This window comes from Haliotis rufescens, unplaced genomic scaffold (genome assembly GCF_023055435.1).
Source record: "Haliotis rufescens isolate VD_foot unplaced genomic scaffold, xgHalRufe1.0.p SCAF_6, whole genome shotgun sequence".
NCBI lineage: Eukaryota > Metazoa > Mollusca > Gastropoda > Lepetellida > Haliotidae > Haliotis > Haliotis rufescens.
Genome location: NW_025964334.1, coordinates 57,661,804 through 57,681,816, shown reverse-complemented (window position 1 = coordinate 57,681,816; position 20,013 = coordinate 57,661,804). Strand labels below are relative to the sequence as shown.

Genomic DNA, 20,013 nt, shown 5'->3' with positions numbered 1-20,013 from the left:
CTCACTCACTCACTCACTCACTCACTCACCCCACCCACCCACCCACCCACTCACTCACTCACTCACTCACTCACTCACTCACTCACAGCCTCTGTACCTGCCGTACATGCATGATGTGGCTGACAGGGATGTAATGCCAGCTGATTCAGGAGGAGCCTGAAGTCTAGGATTATAATCTGCTGATTTCTGCACTGGGAATTAACACTGACCCAGGTTTGCTCCTGACTGAGTATTACGTCCCTTCGGGAAATAAACGTTGCTATAATCTGATCCATGCCAGTTTTATCATCTCTTGAGGTTGTTAATTGCATGAAAGTCGTAAGAAAGCTGCTAATCTATTTATATCTCACATTAACTCAAGCTGTACTAAGGTATAATGGAGGTGTTGTTTCTGTTCCCACAGTAATTACTGTGATACTTCTCAGTGGAAGTAGGACCACGTAGATCGGCTTCCTCATGACCTTGGTTCTCATCAAGGTCACATGCTTCAATGTTTCCTGTATGATTCCCACTCAGGTAGGGGTGTCGGGGTAGTCTTGTAGTCTGAACGTTCACGCGTCACGCCGAACACCCGGGGTCCATTCCCCAAATGGGTACAATGTGTGAAGCTCATTTCTGGTGTCCCCAACTGTGATATTGCTGGGACATTGCTAAAAGTGGCGTCAAACCATATTCCCTCACTCACTCACTGACATATCCAGGCAACATGCTTCAGTGTTAGATCAATTGTTTGACAACTTTCTGTTGGGGACGTCCTTACATAACAACTTTCTGTTGGGGACGTAGTTATATAACAACTTTCTGTTGGGGACATACTTATATAACAACTTTCTGTTGGGGACGTAGTTATATAACAATTTTCTGTTGGAGACGTAGTTATATAACAACTTTCTGTTGGAGACGTAGTTATATAACAACTTTCTGTTGGGGACGTAGTTATATAACAACTTTCTGTTGGGGACGTACATATATAACAACTTTCTGTTGGAGAAATTTAAGAATTGACTTTCACTTTGTGTGAGTTGATTGGAGTATTATTATACGATGAACCTTCAGGGAGTGAGGGGCAGTAGGGGGAGGGAGAGGAGAGATGTCTGTAGTTGTTAATGAACCTGGGGAGGTTACATGTGTTGGTCATCATTGATCAACTTGCCGATCGTTGATGGGTGATATAGAGATGTGTCAAATAGATCCTATGATAGTTGGATGTGCATTTCTTTGTTTTGTTCACTAGGAAGGGTCATAGTGAGGATATTCGTGAACGGTCATGCCGTCAAACTCTCTGACGTTTTCCAGTGTGTGTTAAAACATTGAGTTAAGATTAAACTATCCAAATGATCTGAAACAAAGCTTCTGTATGTTTTCATGCCAGGATTTCCCAGGGGTTCTCCAAGGAATGTGGAAGTAGTCAGTGTTTACGTCATTTCAAGAACACAATCTGAAAACGTATGAACGTCAAATTGTGTTGTTCATACGCTTATGAATGTCAATATTGCGGTCATGTGACTGACCTCTCGTCCAATGGAAAAGCTGTGTATCATGAAAACTTCACATTAAAGAATTATTTGCATAACAATTTTCTGTTGGAGACATATTTGTATAACAACTTTCATGTTGGAGTATATAAGCATGCTGTGTTTGAATGGACAGTGTTATTGTCTTGTAATGGCATGAAGCTGCTTCCAAAGTTGGCGGAACCCATGCCTAGCAGATCTATAAATCTGTGAGCACCAGATGCTCCTTCCAGATAATATCTTGTGTCTCCCATCACTGCTGCACTGTTGGACAGGCATGGTGTTTGGCAGGCAGCTGCCTGACCTGGTGGTGATCCATGGACAGCAGGATACACAAGGCATGCTCCACTAGGGCCGGGACAAGTCTAAGTTTACTACCTGGGTACCTGCTGTAGGTCTCAAGAGAAGGGTACAAAATGTCTGATAGGGAATTGTTTGACCAGAGCCCTGGCAAAACGTATTTTGGTACACTATAAAATGATCTGGTCATGCATAACTGAAGTCAGAAGGAATATGTGTATAGTCCGAAAGAAATGTGAACATTCGTGACCTGTTGTGTGGTCACAGAGTTGTAGATAATATATGTCTTTAAACAATATATCACATGACTAACCATGGGTCCGAGTAGTCCTGATGGGCTGTTGTTGATGTTGGGCCGTTCTGAAAAACTGCTGAGTGTGTGAATATTATTGCATGCTGAGTCAGCAATAAAGCAGCTTGACTCAGAAAAGGGACTGGCAAGTTGGTAGGATAAGCAGCATCCCACATCATCGAGGTATGGTGTCACACTACAGGCTGAAACATAGAGAAAGAGTGTTGATATTTTTTTATATCAAAAGACACTCGGATGAGATTTTATTTATCATCCAACATCATTCTTCCAACTTTTTCAGTTTGTAGACAGTAATAAGCAGTGTCTTAAGTGTAAAAAGTACTGCTAACAGCTTCAGTAGCCAAGGCATAAGTGATGTCATTTGATTGTGATGTCATGGTAACAGACAGACACACAGACAGACACTGAAGACACAGACAGACAGATAAAAAGAGACAGACACACAGATGCACACAGATACATGAAGACACACATACACATAGATACAGACAGAGAGAGAGACACACATGAGGCATAATTCTGGAGACACATACATAAATATGGGTTCTCACATAAGTTTCACACAGACAGACAGACCGACGGACGGACGGAGGGACAGATGGACGGCGGACAGATAGACAGACACATGAAGCATAATTACTTTTATTAGCTCCCTTATTTCTGCTTCAAGAGTATTGATGTCTGTACCTTTCCAAGACTGATTCCTATTTACACACTTTGTTTCCTCATAAAGGCGAATTTCAAACTGTTGATCAATGTTTGGTGTGTGTCAAGCCATCTTCTCATAGCAACCCTAACAGTTCATGTACAGCTCATAGATCATATGTTTACACAGAGCTGAGACGACACAGTACATTTTGCTGTCCCCGCATGTTGTCAATAGCGTGTCTAAGGGAGACTGAAGTTGGTGTTTACCCATGTTGAAACTGACATGAGTGCAACAGGTCAAGGTGTTTAAAGGCCATACCGGTTTGTCTTCATGTTGTACAGATGTGTAAAGCTTTGCCGAAGTCGAAGCAAGCAAACTCTATGTAAATATTCACCATTGTGTTGCATCCAGACTTGAATATTTACACTGTGATATATACATCCAATTTTGCACCTTGACTAGTTTGGCCTAGAAAATCTGAATGTGAAAAATTACAATTAATCTATGAATACATAATACCATCCAGACAGTGGTCAGGTGTAACAAATGTTATATTTGGGATAACACTTTCTCAGTAAAGTACAGATTCTCCAATCTGTACTTTACTTAACTGAGAAAGTGTTATCCCAAATATAACATTTGTAACAATTAATCTGGTCAAAAGGGGGCAATACGGACAAACAGTGTTTCATGGGTGGTACTGTCTGAATGGAAATAAAATCACACCCACCTACCCTTGAACTCCAACCCATCCAATCACTCACACAATCATCCAGGTGATATATATAATGTTTCAGACTCGTGAAGATCTGGGGTAGAATAGGTCTTCAGCAACCCATGCTTGCCATAAAAGGCAACTATGCTTGTCGTAAGAGGCGACTTACAGGATCGGGTGGTCAGGCTTGCTGACTTGGTTGATGCATGTCATCGTATCCCAATTTTGTGGATCGATGCTCTTGATGTCAATCACTAGATTGTCTTGTCCAGACTCGATTATTTACAGACCCCTGTCATATAGCAGGAATATTGCTGAGTGCGGCGTAAATCAACAAACCATCCAACCAAATCAGATATGACATTCAACACAGCATTAAACATCCTCAATCCTCCAGAGTAATAATATATACTCAACAACAAAAGTTCCTGTGACACAAATATTTTAGTGTATTTTTCAAACAAGTAAAGTTTAGTTTTCAATATTGTAGTACATGTATGGAATCAAGTCACAAATCGCAACTGCTACAGAAAAGCATGCATTCCATGCAAAAGTTGACTTTTATGCAAGCCCCATGCATTTCACTACCCAAGAATGGGTATGAAAACATGTGCGTTAACAGGATTCCATATGCATTGTTTAGCATCGTGCTGACAACAACCACTCAGAAAAACAACAAAATTACGCAATTATTCAACATTACGAAATGCCACGCCTGTCCAAAAATGAGCGTCTGCGAGCCACTGGTATGCTTGAAGCAGGATGGAGTCAACGTGATGTTGCAAGACAATTTAACGTCCACAGAAACACCATTTGGCGTTTATGGCAACGCTGGCAACAAACGAATGCAGTCAGAGGCCATCCTCGGAGTGGCAGGCCACGCGTAACCAATAATCGACAAGACAACTGGTTTTGAACAACACAACTACGAAATCAATTCCAGCCAGCAACAGTGACTGCAAGAAGCATCCCTAGCCTTCGATGAATATCTTCACAAACCGTACGTCGTCGCCTCAGATGTGCAGGGATTGTCGCCAGAAGACCCGCCAGACGTCCCATTTTGACAGGAAACCACTGTCAAGCACATCTACAGTGGTGTAGACAGCGTCTACGCTCGACGGCCATGCAGTGGGGATAAGTTCTATTCACTGATGAGTCTCGTTTTCACCTCAGCCATAGCGATGGACGGATTCGAGTGTACCGACGTCGAGGTGAACGTTACGTCAATCATTGTGTCATGGAAGAAGATCGGTTCGGGGGAGGCAGCGTTATGGTATGTGGTGGGATTACAGTAAGACAGAGGACCCGTTTGATAGTGGTAGAGGGAAATCTCAATGGACAGCGCTACCGTGACGAGATCATCGGCCCTGTTGTTCTACCGTTTTTGCGTCGTCATGGCCCAGGCATTACCTTTCAATGCCCGGCCTGATATTGCTCGACTTGTTCAGGATTCTCTTCAACAAAACAACGTGAATGTCATCCCCTGGCCGGCTGGCTCCCGTGATCTCTAACCAATCGAGCACATGTGGGATGAGATGGATTGGCGCCTTCGACGTCAACCACGTGTTCCACAGACACTCCAGGAACTTCGAAACATGTACAGATATCCCACAGGACTTTGTGCGATGCCTGGTCCATTCCATGAGACGAAGATGGGTTGCTTGCATCGCAACCAGAGGTGGACACACACTATTGATTTGTAAATTGACATTTTGGCATGTTCATGTTTTTTATGAAATCACACATTTTCTGAAGTCAGTATGGCAAAATGTTTCAGATATGACCCTATTCAACACAGCATTAAACACCCTCAATCATCCAGAGTGACATTTAGAGAATATCACACGTGACTTTTGGTATAAAGTTTATCAACATGAGTCAATGAAAGTTGAAAACTCTGAGGCTTGTACAATGACGTCACAATCCAATGACATCACAATCCAATGACATCACAATCCAATGACATCACTAATCTCTCTCCCACTGAAGCTGGTTAGCTTCATACACCCACGACCCTTTTTTTTTTACTGTTTACTTGCAGAAAAAGGTGGAAGAAGGATGTAGGATGGTAAATAGAATCTCACCCTTGTGTATTTTTATAACAACTATATCAAAACTCGATAAAAGTGTAAAAAATTCTAGGGAAGCCTAAGAGTCCTAAACTGTTGACTCTTGATGCATTTGATGTCAATAACACTCGGGCGAGATTCTCTTTATAACCCTGTTCAACACAGCATTAAGCCCAAGTTCCTTTCTAAAGTCATAAATCATTAATTGTCTACCAGTATATCATATTGACAACAAGTTGTGATGTTATCTAAACTGCTATGTACAAATATTCTTATCTATGTGACCTTGAACTTGAAGCGTAAGTAACATTGCCACAGCTGGTTGCCCTTTCATTTTAACAGCCTTGCGCTGAATCCACACATGCACTGCTGTAGCAATGAAAACACCATCCACACTGAACACAAATCTAACTTCAGTGGTGCATATAGCTATATACACTGATATACTGTCCAATATACCCCGATATTCCCAGGTATGTCATGGTATAATGACTATATACAATCTCATACTGTGAGATAAGAATGTTTGAGATTTGACCTATCAGTGGGAAGGTCTGAGTGAGCTATATCTGGCTGCCTTCACTCTACCATGTGTGTGTGTGTGTGTGCTTTTATGTAGTTTGCTATGGACAAGTTGCAATACAGGAGTAAATATATAGGACTTTACCTGTCAGGTTGGTCTGCAGTACATGTATCGTGACCTGTCAGGGTTGATATCATGCTGTAAGGCTTGTATATCTTCACAGATGTCGATCTATATAGAGCAGTGAAATCGTATCAAGGCTTGATAACAGGATTTATAACATGAATTTGGGCTTGTGCTAGTGATAGGCCTGGATTTATTCAGTGATGTGTTTGTGTAGACTGTGTTACCTGTAACGGATCTGTTGTTACCTGTAACGGATCTGTTGTTACCTGTAACGGATCTGTTGTTACCTGTAACGGATTTGCTGTTACCTGCAACGGATCTGTTGTTACAGACACCGTGAAGTGAAATGAACAAGTTACAAAATATGAGTGCATAATTCAACAAGTCTGCAAAGAGGGTTACAATATCACTTTGAATTTAGGTTCTACTTTTGGGACTGTGGGGCATTGTGGTGTTCAACAGGTGATATTGATGTTTACAATATCAAGAAAAATGAATATCAATGGTGACTGATAACGCTATTGAAAAACAGTGAAAGTGTGTTTGATTTATTCACGGCTGATGTCTGAAAATATGAACACTTACACCTCATTTGGGCTGATTGGAAGTGATTGATACATCATCAGCTATTGAGGCTGGCAGTCATCGACATTGCTGAACCATTAACATTGCTGAAACCTTGGATTCTTGTCTGACATTGAATTCAGGTCAAGTGTACGTGTATTATTCGTCATGGATTATTTATGTGGGACCCGACAACGTCGACCTTCAGATGATAATGTTGTTGGAGAGTGGTTTGTTCTAGGATCCCTGGTTCCAAGTAAGTATGACTGAATAAAGATTGTCATTTTCTTTCAGACTAACCTAAAAAGATTTGAGTTTGAATCTGTGATGAGCAGGTTTATGATCCTTGGTTTGTCAGAACCATACCCTTCCTAGATCCAATTCCACAAAGTGATCTAAGCGCTAAGTTGATCTTTACTCCTATTCGTAGTGCTCAGATCGCTTTGCGGAATAGGGCTCTGTAGGTTTAACAAAATTAATAAACATCTACAACCTGAATCAACCCTGTACAGAATTACATCCCCTAGCTATGCCAGGATCTGCTGAGATTTAGGTTTTAATTCCTGATTTCACCAGGGTGGTACAGCTTCAATTTCTGTATCACTGTGACCTGGTGTAAGTGAATAGCGTTGAAAACAGCTTTGTGCCCACTTGTTGTGAAAAGATTATGCTATGCAATAACTCAATGTTCGCCATGAACCCCAGACCCATTGTGGTGAGACACTCCTGCAGGGAAGGCTGCTCTGACATCTAAACCCCAAACTGTTGCCGGCAGAACAGCCGCTGCAGATATAGACTGGGATGGGGCTCTTATTCAGACTATCATTCTCAACAGCTCTTTGTTAATTGTCCCTGATACACTAAAAAAGACATTAGTGCATCTGCGTAAATTGTTAATGATACCATTAAAAAGACAGATGCGTCAATGTTAATTGTTCCTTGTGCCATGAATTAAACAGATGAACAGATGCATCATTGTAAATTGTTACTATTCCATCAAATAGACAGATGCATCAATGTAAATTGTTACTATTCCATCAAATAGACAGATGCATCAGTGTAAATTGTTACTATTCCATTTAATAGACAGATGCATCAGTGTAAATTGTTAGTATTCCATTTAAAAAAACTGATGCATCAATGTAAATGATTTGTGTGGACAGCAGCATCCTTACTACTTTCTTATGGATGTAATAAGGTAGCCAAGTGGTTAAAGGTTTGCTTGTCACTACAAGGGCCCAGTTTGATTCCCTATATGGGTGCAATGTCTGCACTATTCGTTGTGTCCCCGCCATGGTGTTGCTGGTGTCCCAGACATGGTGTTGCTGGTGTCCCGGCCATGGTGTTGCTGGTGTCCCGGCCATGGTGTTGCTGGTGTCCCGGCCATGGTGTTGCTGGTGTCCTTGCCATGGTGTTGCTGGTGTCCTGGACATGGTGTTGCTGGTGTCCCGGCCGTGGGTTTGCTGGTGTCCTGGCCATGTTGTTGCTGGTGTCCCGGCCATGGTGTTGCTGATGTCCCGGCCATGGTGTTGCTGGTGTCCCGACCATGGTGTTGCTGGTGTCCCGGCCATGGTGTTGCTGGTGTCCCGAACATGGTGTTGCTGGTGTCCCAGCCATGGTGTTGCTGGTGTCCTGGACATGGTGTTGCTGGTGTCCCGGCCGTTGGTTTGCTGGTGTCCTGGCCATGTTGTTGCTGGTGTCCCGGACATGGTGTTGCTGATGTCCCGGCCATGGTGTTGCTGGTGTCCCGACCATGGTGTTGCTGGTGTCCCGGCCATGGTGTTGCTGGTGTCCCGAACATGGTGTTGCTGGTGTCCTTGCCATGGTGTTGCTGGTGTCCTGGACATGGTGTTGCTGGTGTCCCGGCCGTGGGTTTGCTGGTGTCCTGGCCATGTTGTTGCTGGTGTCCCGGACATGGTGTTGCTGGTGTCCCGGCCATGGTGTTGCTGGTGTCCCGAACATGGTGTTGCTGGTGTCCCGACCATGGTGTTGCTGGTGTCCCGGCCATGGTGTTGCTGGTGTCCTGGCAATGGTGTTGCTGGTGTCCCAGCCATGGTGTTGCTGGTGTCCCGGACATGGTGTTGCTGGTGTCCCGGCCATGGTGTTGCTGGTGCTCCGGACATGGTGTTGCTGGTGTCCCGGCCATGGTGTTGCTGGTGTCCCGGCCATGGTGTTGCTGGTGTCCTGGACATGGTGTTGCTGGTGTCCCGGCCATGGTGTTGCTGGTGTCCCGGCCATGGTGTTGCTGGTGTCCCGGCCATGGTGTTGCTGGTGTCCTGGCCATGGTGTTGCTGGTGTCCCAGACGTGGTGTTGCGTGTGTTACATGTGGTGTAAACAAAAACAGCAGGAAGTCCTAAGCACTCACTTCAAAGACATGCCTTGTTTCATGCTCTTGCAATAAATATTATGCTACCCGTGAAGATCCGGGGTAGAATGGGTTTTCAGAAACCCATGCTTGCTGTAAAAGGCGACTAATGGGATCGGGTGGTCAGGCTTACCGACGTGCTTGATGCATGTCTTTGCATCCCAATTGCGTGGATCGATGCTCATGATGTCAACCACTGGATAGTCTGGTCCAGACTCGATTATTTACAGACCGCCACCATATGGCTGGAATATTGCTGAGTGTGGCGTTAAACAACAAACAAACACATCATGGCTGGAATATTGCTGAGTTAAACAGCAAACAAACACACCATGGCTGGAATATTGCTGAGTTAAACAACAAACAAACACACCATGGCTGGAATATTGCTGAGTTAAACAACAAACAAACACACCATGGCTGGAATATTGCTGAGTTAAACAACAAACAAACACACCATGGCTGGAATATTGCTGAGTTAAACAACAAACAAACACACAAACTATTATGGTTCAGGTTGATGTATTCCAGAAAATACTTTGCAGCCGGAGCAAGTCTAGTTGGAGTGAGAACCACATGTGTGTTGACTCAGTATGTTTTTCTTGTCTACACAGGATGGTCCAGTCTCTTTTAATGAAGGAAACATTGCCGGATGTGAACATTACTGCAAAACCATATGTCTGTGTACATGTCAGACTGAGTTAGTGCATCTCAAGTCAGTGGTGGGACTTCCAAGCAGTCTGTATTAGTTTGTCCTGGCTTTCAGAAAAATTGAAAATATAACTCAATTACAGGAACCATGTTCCAGTTGGTTTTGTTTCCCGAACAGGTGACAGATGAACCAGAATGTGTGCAGACTTTATTTATCTATCGACTTTGACTTTGTGCACAGGCTGAGTTACTGTTAAAGTGGCAGAGTGTATTGATTGTGAATCATTGAAGCACACCTGGTTACACGTGCAACAATGTGGATTGTTGATTGTATGGTTAAGTGTCTAACTTTGATGTCACATTTGAGTAATATAATTGAATTGTGAATTTTTATAATTTCTGAAAAAATGTCAAAGCCAAGTCTTGAAATATTACTGTTAGAATTGGCCTTGATGGCCTGTTATATGATACATATGTGGGGGTCATCTCAAAAGTTTTTAGTGGTTTCTGTTCACGTTTTACTTCATAGTTTGTTTCATTGAGGATGTCAAATATGTTGCTTCAGATTATATAATGGACAGAAGAATTCGGAAGTGTTTATAGTGGAATGAGTAAGTAATCTCAAAAGGGTTTATTATATTTGTCCATCCATCCTGACATACAATCTTATATTCACCAGGACATATATTATTCTCTTCACTGTGTTATACAAAGTTCTATCCATCCTGACATACAATCTTATATTCACCAGGACATATATTATTCTATTCACTGTGTTATACAAAGTTCTATCCATCCTGACATACAATCTTATATTCACTGGGACATACATTATTCTTTTCACTCTGTTATACACAGTTCTATCCATCCTGACATACAATCTTATATTCACTGGGACATACATTATTCTATTCACTCTGTTATACACAGTTCTATCCATCCTGACATACAATCTTATATTCACTGGGACATACATTATTCTATTCACTCTGTTATACACAGTTCTATCCATCCTGACATACAATCTTATATTCACCAGGACATATATTATTCTATTCACTGTGTTATACAAAGTTCTATCCATCCTGACATACAATCTTATATTCACTGGGACATATATTATTCTATTCACTCTGTTATACAAAGTTCTATCCATCCTGACATACAATCTTATATTCACTGGGACATATATTGTCCTATTCACTGTGTTATACAAAGTTCTATCCATCCTGACATACAATCTTATATTCACTGGGACATACATTATTCTTTTCACTCTGTTATACAAAGTTCTATCCATCCTGCCATACAATCTTATATTCTCTTGGACATATATTGTCCTATTCACTGTGTTATACAATATAAGTTGTAGCAAGGTCACTTGTGGTAGATGGGGTTTTATGCATCCCGCATTAGGTTTTATACCACTCGGCTCCGGCGCATGGTATCAAACCTAACGAGGGACACATAAATCCCCATGTACCCTGAGTGATCCTCAACAAATTTATCTTACCGATATGTTTTAATATGATATTGTAAAATAATTCAAGTGCATTCAAAATTGATAGAAAACAGCTGTTCGATTGAGCTGAGGTTTGCTTGCGCTATGTCACGTGACATCCATTGGCTCGGAAAAAGTGTGCAGCTTTTTGCTTTGAAGTGGGGTATAAAGGATATATTCTGTCTCTCAGAAATCCTTGTGCAGCATGTAGTGCTCTAGGTGGGGTATAAGAGATTTATTCCCCCACTGAGAAATTTATTCCCCTCCGAGTCAGATTACACAGTATTTTATCAAGATCACATGGACCAATCAGATCTCATCATTCTGACATGGAGGTATGGTCAGGTTCTATCCACTCTGTTATGTTTACTCTGAAAATGTGTATATTCACCAGCTATTCAGCCCCATGTTTATATTCATTCTGACATCGGATCCTATAACCACATGTCCTATTTGCATAAACTGTGCAACTGCATAACAAATACATCGTCTAAGATAGTTTAAACAAGGTTAAAATTCATGGTCATGTTTTGTTACGCGTCAAAGCTAGAATATTTTATGGTATAGTTATGGTTATATTGAACAACATTGGCAAGTGTCGTGCTGGTGGTGATGGACAGTGCGATGCAGCAGCCATCCATTGATGATGATGACATGTATCCTGTGGAGGATCCTCACACAGTCACTGATGACAGTGAGTATATCACCGAATTGTCTTCAAGAGGGTCCGAATGGGGGATCACAAGTCAGTAAAATTTTGGCCCTTTGGTCATGAGTCCTTATATTTTTGGCTCAGTCGGTAAAAATGTTGTGAACTGGTTTTCCACTTCATATATTAGTCAGTATCGCATAGTGTCGCAAAGCGGTATCTAAGATGCGAACTTATCTCTTTGAGAATGTGGATCGTCAGTCTATAGGAAAACATGGGGACAGTGGGTTCTGCTTTTGTTTCATTACTGCAATGTGTGTATTGAGAAGGGATTTTGTATCAAGATTATATATTTGTTCAGCTACAGCTGCAAAAAACAATTATTTTTTTAATTTAAAAGTATGATCCTGAATTTTTTTAAAGAAACACACCTTGCAACAATGTCATATTGTGGCAGATAATTTTTTTTGTCAATAGTCTGATACATAATAATTATTGTTTTTACAAATTTTCAGGGACAATTTTTTTTCATTAAAATCCCAGGCTACTCCCCTAGAATATCAAATGGTCGGCCCTTTAGACAGAGAGGATATGCGTATGGGACCAGGAGAAACTGTCAGAATTTGAATTAGACAGATGTTGGATGTGTCAGAGTGTACAGTACTATTACTCCCCTGAATAATGAACTGAAGAAGCTGGTGTTTGTTATACCTGGATATGAGTACACACTATACAGGCACACACAAGAATAACCACTGTTGACCCCTGTGTCCTGACAATACCAGAGCAGCAACTCAATGCAGCAACTCAATGCCGCAACTCAATGCGTTCTTACATTGAATAATGTAGTGTGCCAGTGAATGGCGACACAGAAATGGCATGCTTGACATATTTCTGTATGAAGTATCAATGTAAACAAGCTGGTTCAAGCAGGGAATATGATTGTTATCAGACTGGGGGTGGGTTCCAGTCAGGAAGACTGTTCTCTCTCTCCTCAAGGCTGCATGATGTCTACTGAGTGATGCCCCATGGCGACCCTCCATGGCCTGCTGTCCATAGGTGGCTGGACAGCGTTGTGGGTGATAACGTCAGGATATTGAAGTGATCTTAGCACTAAAGTCAACATGGGTTGTGGCATTGTTGGGCAGTATTTGATACAAACAGCTACTCTTTGTTTGTTGATGGAATGTTGACAGGATTAATCTCAGTATGGTTCGCTTACTCAACACAATGGTGGTATGTTTATGAACTGTAGGTCCCCCACAAAGTTTTATGTTTCTTGGCCCGTACGTTCCACAAAGCGATCAAAGCGCTTTGATGATCTTTAAGTAACGGAGTTAAGATCACCTTAGCGTTAAGATTGCTTTGTGAAATGGACCTAAAATGACGCAACAATATGATTCACTGACAGTCAGTAGAGGGGATTAAAAATTGTCGTCTTCATATGTGTTAGTTGGAAGTCCAACACAATATTGTTCAAAGTGGTGTTAAATTCAACTCACTCACTCATTTACTCAAAACAATACAAGATAAACAGCAACATGTCCACTCTCTGACCTCACTCATGAACCTACTGATTTACAGTCACCTCACCCACCCACTATTTATTGTTTTCACTTTTGTTTCGGTGGGAGTGGGTAAGAGTTACCTGCCCTTGGTTATATATCCAGAAAACAAAGATGCCTGATGCACGGGTTGAAAAAGATGCAGCACCAGAAGCATTATATTTTCTTTCTTTTTTTGCCTTACATAATTTTTTTTTTATCAATGGCACCGTAAGATGGTAAATGAATATGACAAAAAACAATATTGTTTTTTCTAAAATTAAAGATTTCTTTTTAATTTTCATATTTTCTGTCACTTTAGATATATAGAAAATGACTAATTGAGAGCCACAACAGCGGTTGTCATGCAATGTTCTGTGTGTAGTCTGTTGTGTTTGTGTCAGTGATCAATGGTTTGCTTTGTGCTTACATCATGTATATGACCTGTGAAAACCCGGGTTAGAATAGGTCTTCAGCAACCCATGCTTGCCATAATAGGCGACTATGCTTGAATTAAGAGGCAAATAACTGGATCGTGTGGTCAGCTGGCTGACTTGGTTAATGCATGTCATCGTATCCCAATTTAATGGTTTGATGCTCATGATATTAATCACTGGATTTCCTGGTCTAGAAGTATTTCTGAGTGCAACGTCAAGCAGCAAACAAACAAACAAACAAACAAAGAAAGAAAACATCATGCATATTGCTTTTTGTTTCACACAGTTTTTAGCGTGGTGAATGTAAGGTGATACATGTCTCCCCAAACAAAGGAACTTACAGACACAAGTGCATACATATAATTGGTTTCAAAATGATTTTACATGCAATCAACAGTAGTTAGGTCTATTCACAAAGCATATTAAAGCTTGTTCAATAACATAGGTGTGTGACATTTCCTCACACAATTCTCAACACCAACTTTCGATCTTACAAATTGATCATAACTACAATGTGATTTGTAAGATAATTTTTATTAGTTTAAACAATATTTTTTCTTCTTTGCATGTATAAAACAACATTTTGAATTTTTAGATTCGATAACACTTTATTATTATCTATACTGGGGCAGATTCTTGGAACTCCCAGATTATAGCCCCCGGGGGTAGATTCTGGGAAAGGGGGATAGAGCTCCCAGAATCTACCGGGTATACTCTGAAGGGGGGGTTGATTTTGGCACCTTACATCAGGTTCCATTCCTCACTTGTGTGTGAAGCCAATTTCTGTTGTCCCTCTCCGTGACATTTCTGAGATATTGATAAAAGTGGCACTCACTCACTCACTCACTCACTCACTCACTCACTCACATATCACTCACTCACTCACTCACTCACTCACTCACTCACTCACTCACTCACTCACTCACTCACTCACTCACTCACATATCACTCACTCACTCACTCACATATCACTCACTCACTCACTCACTCACTCACTCACATATCACACACTCACTCACTCACTCACTCACATATCACTCACTCACTCACTCACATATCACACACTCACTCACTCACTCACCCACTCACTCACATATCACCCACTCACTCACTCACTCACATATCACACACTCACTCACTCACTCACTCACTCACTCACATATCACACACTGTTCTTCATGATTGAGAAGACCCATGAAGGTCCAGGTTTCAGCTGGTCTTCAGCAACCTATGCTTGATGTAAGATGTGACTAACAGGATCGGTGGTCAGGCTCACTGACTTGGTTGATACATATGTACCATCAATATTGCTGTGTGCGGCATTAAACAACAAACAGAGTAACTTCTAAGGTGCCACACTGGGGTGCCATGATGACATGCAGGACTGGTAGTTTAGTTAAAGCAAGTTTTGTTATCAATTTAACCTGTTGAAGCATTGCAGCCTTAGACACATGACAATGCATTCTGGGTAGATTTGACACGTGATAGTTCTGTTGACTGGTGCTAGGACACGGAACCAAGAGACTGATTGTTGATCAAATTAAGTCTCCCGAGCCAGGTCGAGGGATCCCCGAGTGGCACCAGCATGGAAGCAATAGTGCGTATGTTGATGATGGCCAGGAGGTGCTCTTCTGACGGACTAGAAGGTACTGCACATGATTAGTAATACACAGCAAATATTACACTGCATGTGTCTGTGTCACTGCCTAAGGTATTGATAAGGATCACATATTAAGGATTGTTGGTCGAAATAGGTATCTAATACCTCATACTTCTGTCCTCTTTGAAGATTGGGAGTCTAAATATGTCCCCAATACCCTATGCTTGTCTCCATATGAAGATTGTCTGTCAGAATAAGTCCTCAGTACCCATGCTTGTCTCCCAGTACCTCATGCTTGTCTCCATATGAAGATTGTGGGTCAGAATAGGTCCCCAGTACCCATGCTTGTCTCCATATGAAGATTGTGGGTCAGAATAAGTCCTCAGTACCCATGCTTGTCTCCCAGTACCCCATGCTTGTCTCCCTGTGGGGATTCTGGGGCAGAATAAGACGTTAGTACCCCGTGCTTGTCTCCCTGTGGGGATTCTGGGGCAGAATAAGACCTTAGTACCCCATGCTTGTCTCCCAGTACCTCATGCTTGTCTCCCTGTGGGGATTCTGGGGCAGAATAAGTCCCCAGTACCTCATGCTTGTCTCCCTGTGGGGATTCTGGGGCAGAATAAGTCCCCAGTACCTCATGCTTGTCTCCCTGTGGGGATTCTGGGGCAGAATAAGTCCCCAGTACCTCATGCTTGTCTCCCTGTGGGGAGTCTGGGGCAGAATAAGTCCCCAGTACCTCATGCTTGTCTCCCTGTGGGGATTCTGGGGCAGAATAAGTCCCCAGTACCCCATGCTTGTCTCGCTGTTGGGATTCTGGGGCAGAATAAGTCCCCAGTACCTCATGCTTGTCTCGCTGTGGGGATTCTGGGGCAGAATAAGTCCTCAGTACCCCATGCTTGTCTCGCTGTGGGGATTCTGGAGCAGAATAAGTCCCCAGTACCCCACGCTTGTCTCCCTGTGGGGATTCTGGGGCAGAATAAGACCCAGTACCTCATGCTTGTCTCCCTGTGGAGATTCTGGGTCAGAACATGTCCCCAGTACCCCATGCTTGTCTCTCTATGGGGATTCTGGGGCAGAATAAGTCCCGAGTAACTAAAGCTTGTCTCCCTGTAGGGATTATGGGGCAGAATAAGTCCCCCGTACCCCATGCTTGTCTCCCTTTGGGGATTCTGGGGCAGAATAAGTCCCCCGTACCCCATGCTTGTCTCCCTGTAGCGATTCTGGGGCAGAATAAGTCTCCCGTACCCCATGCTTGTCTTCCTGTGGGGATTCTGGGGCAGAATAAGACCTTAGTACCCCATGCTTGTCTTCCTGTGGGGATTCTGGGGCAGAATAAGTCTCCCGTACCCCATGCTTGTCTCCCTGTGGGGATTCTGGGGCAGAATAAGACCCAGTACCCCATGCTTGTCTCCCTATGGGGATTCTGGGGCAGAATAAGTCCCCAGTAACTAAAGCTTGTCTCCCTGTAGGGATTCTGGGGCAGAATAAGTCCCCCGTACCCCATGCTTGTCTCCCTTTGGGGATTCTGGGGCAGAATAAGTCCCCCGTACCCCATGCTTGTCTCCCTGTAGGGATTCTGGGGCAGAATAAGTCTCCCGTACCCCATGCTTGTCTTCCTGTGGGGATTCTGGGGCAGAATAAGACCTTAGTACCCCATGCTTGTCTTCCTGTGGGGATTCTGGGGCAGAATAAGTCCCCCGTACCCCATGCTTGTCTCCCTGTGGGGATTCTGGGGCAGAATAAGACCTTAGTACCCCATGCTTGTCTTCCAGTACCTCATGCTTGTCTCCCTGTGGGGATTCTGGGGAAGAATAAGTCCCCAGTAACTAAAGCTTGTCTCCCTGTGGGGATTCTGGGGCAGAATAAGTCCCCCGTACCCCATGCTTGTCTCCCTGTGGGGATTCTGGGGCAGAATAAGACGTTAGTACCCCGTGCTTGTCTCCCTGTGGGGATTCTGGGTCAGAATAAGACCTTAGTACCCCATGCTTGTCTCCCAGTACCTCATGCTTGTCTCCCTGTGGGGAGTCTGGGGCAGAATAAGTCCCCCGTGACCCCATGCTTGTCTCCCTGTGGGGATTCTGGGGCAGAATAAGACGTTAGTACCCCGTGCTTGTCTCCCTGTGGGGATTCTGGGGCAGAATAAGACCTTAGTACCCCATGCTTGTCTTCCAGTACCTCATGCTTGTCTCCCTGTGGGGATTCTGGGGAAGAATAAGTCCCCAGTAACTAAAGCTTGTCTCCCTGTGGGGATTCTGGGGCAGAATAAGTCCCCCGTACCCCATGCTTGTCTCCCTGTGGGGATTCTGGAGCAGAATAAGACGTTAGTACCCCGTGCTTGTCTCCCTGTGGGGATTCTGGGTCAGAATAAGACCTTAGTACCCCATGCTTGTCTTCCAGTACCTCATGCTTGTCTCCCTGTGGGGATTCTGGGGCAGAATAAGTCCCCAGTAACTAAAGCTTGTCTCCCTGTGGGGATTCTGGGGCAGAATAAGTCCCCCGTACCCCATGCTTGTCTCCCTGTGGGGATTCTGGGGCAGAATAAGACGTTAGTACCTCATGCTTGTCTCCCTGTGGGGATTCTGGGGCAGAATAAGACCTTAGTACCCCATGCTTGTCTCCCAGTACCTCATGCTTGTCTCCCTATGGGGAGTCTGGGGCAGAATAAGTCCCCAGTACCTCATGCTTGTCTTCCTTTTGGGAGTCTGGAGCAGAATAAGTCCCCAGTACCTCATGCTTGTCTCCCTGTGGGGAGTCTGGAGCAGAATAAGTCCCCAGTACCCTGTGCTTGTCTCCCAGTACCTCATGCTTGTCTCCCTGTGAGGATTCTGGGGCAGAACATGTCCCCAATACCCCATGCTTGTCTCCATGTGACGATTCGAGGGGTGCACATTAGGCTTTGTGTTCACAATACTAAAGAAAATATGGTATGCATTTTGAGCAAAGATAACAGTGTACAGGTGTATAGGGTTTACATGGCATTGCAAAGTGGGAACTTGAAAGAAAAGGAACTGAAATGCTAGATTAGACTTGCTGATAGCTCTGAAACCGGAGGTGAAGACTTTTGATAAGGGGAGAACATGTTCAGTCAAGCATGACCTAATAACAATGAAGGGGCAGGGCCTGGAGAATGGTCTTGACCCAGTGCCAGCCCGCTGAGGTACCGTGTCGCAGGTTAACATTGATACCCACTCAGACACAGTGTACTGACTCCGAGCCGACCAGTCCTTGTTTTAGCCCCTTATGCTGAGCGCCAGGAAGGAATCACAAGTACCTTCTTTTAATGTATTTTGGTTTGATAAGGCCAGGGGTTGAACCACTGACTTCCACTCTCCAGGCAGACACTCTGCCCACTAGACCACGGAGGTTATGAGGGAGATATGAGATTCAGTGCTTTAGTTATGGTACACTTCTCGAAGATTTGAACTTCACATTGACAACAATATTTCCATTGTCGTGAATCGAGTCTGAACTATGAGGAAGGACCATCAGTGGAGAACTAGCACAGGACCCGATTCTCTCCACAACCATTTCAATGCTATTCCCCAAACAGAAGACTAACAATAACGAATGGTTTCAGTTTTTAAACAGAAACAGTAGCAAGTATCAAGGAATGTTAGTGTTGGAGTGTTATAATTAAGGTGCTGGTTGAGTCCCTTTGAGGCAACAGTAACATGTCGGTAATGCTGCAGAGACTGCGAGGACATGCCCGTTACTCCCAGTCGGGGGTGCGTGTGAGTGAGGACCGGTTAGACTGGAGTGAGACGGTTGCCAACGGAAATAGGTACATAGTTTATGGGGATTCCGGTATGCCAGATTTGAGTCATGTTCCCAGGATCCGGCTGGAGGAATTCCTTGAGGGAGTCAAGTGTGAGTAGTAATGTGCTCTGGGGAGAATTAACATTAAATTTTTGTTCTCTCTTGGTTTAAGGCTTCGTACTTATTGACCAGACCTGTGAAGATTTCAGGGTAGAAAAGGTCTTCAGCAACCCATACTTGCCGTAAAAGGCGACTATCGGGGTCGGGTGGTCAGGCTCGCTGACTTGGTTGATACATGTCATCGATCCCAATTGTGTGGATCCAAGCTCATGATATCAATCACTAGATTGCCTGGTCCAGACTCAATTATTTTACAGACTGCCGTCATATAGCTGAAATATTGCTAAGTGCTGCGGTAAACAACTAACAAACAAAATAATTGACCATGTGCAAATCTATATCCTCAGTGAGATTAAGACTGCAGTAGTTTGTAAGTAGTATATTAATCACATAATGACTTGGTCTATGGATGTGATAAACCTATTCCATAAACTTTGAACCACGATCTGATGAATATGCAAATGAGATCACCTAGCAGGAACTACTTTCAAGGTCTATACATTGATGACAGTGATAGCTTGCTACAAATTGTTGACTAATGTCCCCAATAAATAGGGGTTTTAAATTTGTGGCCGATTCTGTTGACAAACATGGCTGAAAATCATTTGCCACTATA

General features: G+C 43.3%; 1 protein-coding gene across 5 annotated transcripts in view; it reads left to right on the top strand.

The window, feature by feature from the left end:
* The window catches only part of LOC124143152 (1-phosphatidylinositol 4,5-bisphosphate phosphodiesterase eta-2-like), a 117,129-nt gene that overhangs the window by 27,922 nt on the left and 69,194 nt on the right, over positions 1-20,013 (top strand). For 2 of the 5 annotated variants that reach the window (XM_046511989.2, XM_046511987.2), the window contains exon 1: positions 6,129-7,029. The exons of 1 other annotated variant lie outside the window; for it this stretch is intronic. In XM_046511989.2, coding sequence (XP_046367945.1) covers positions 6,942-7,029 — 88 coding nt within the window. In that variant the 5' untranslated portion in view covers positions 6,129-6,941. Of the gene's footprint in view, positions 1-6,121; positions 7,030-11,859; positions 11,986-20,013 lie in introns of those variants that run through there. 2 more of the 5 variants (XM_046511992.2, XM_046511988.2) reach the window with 2 other exon arrangements.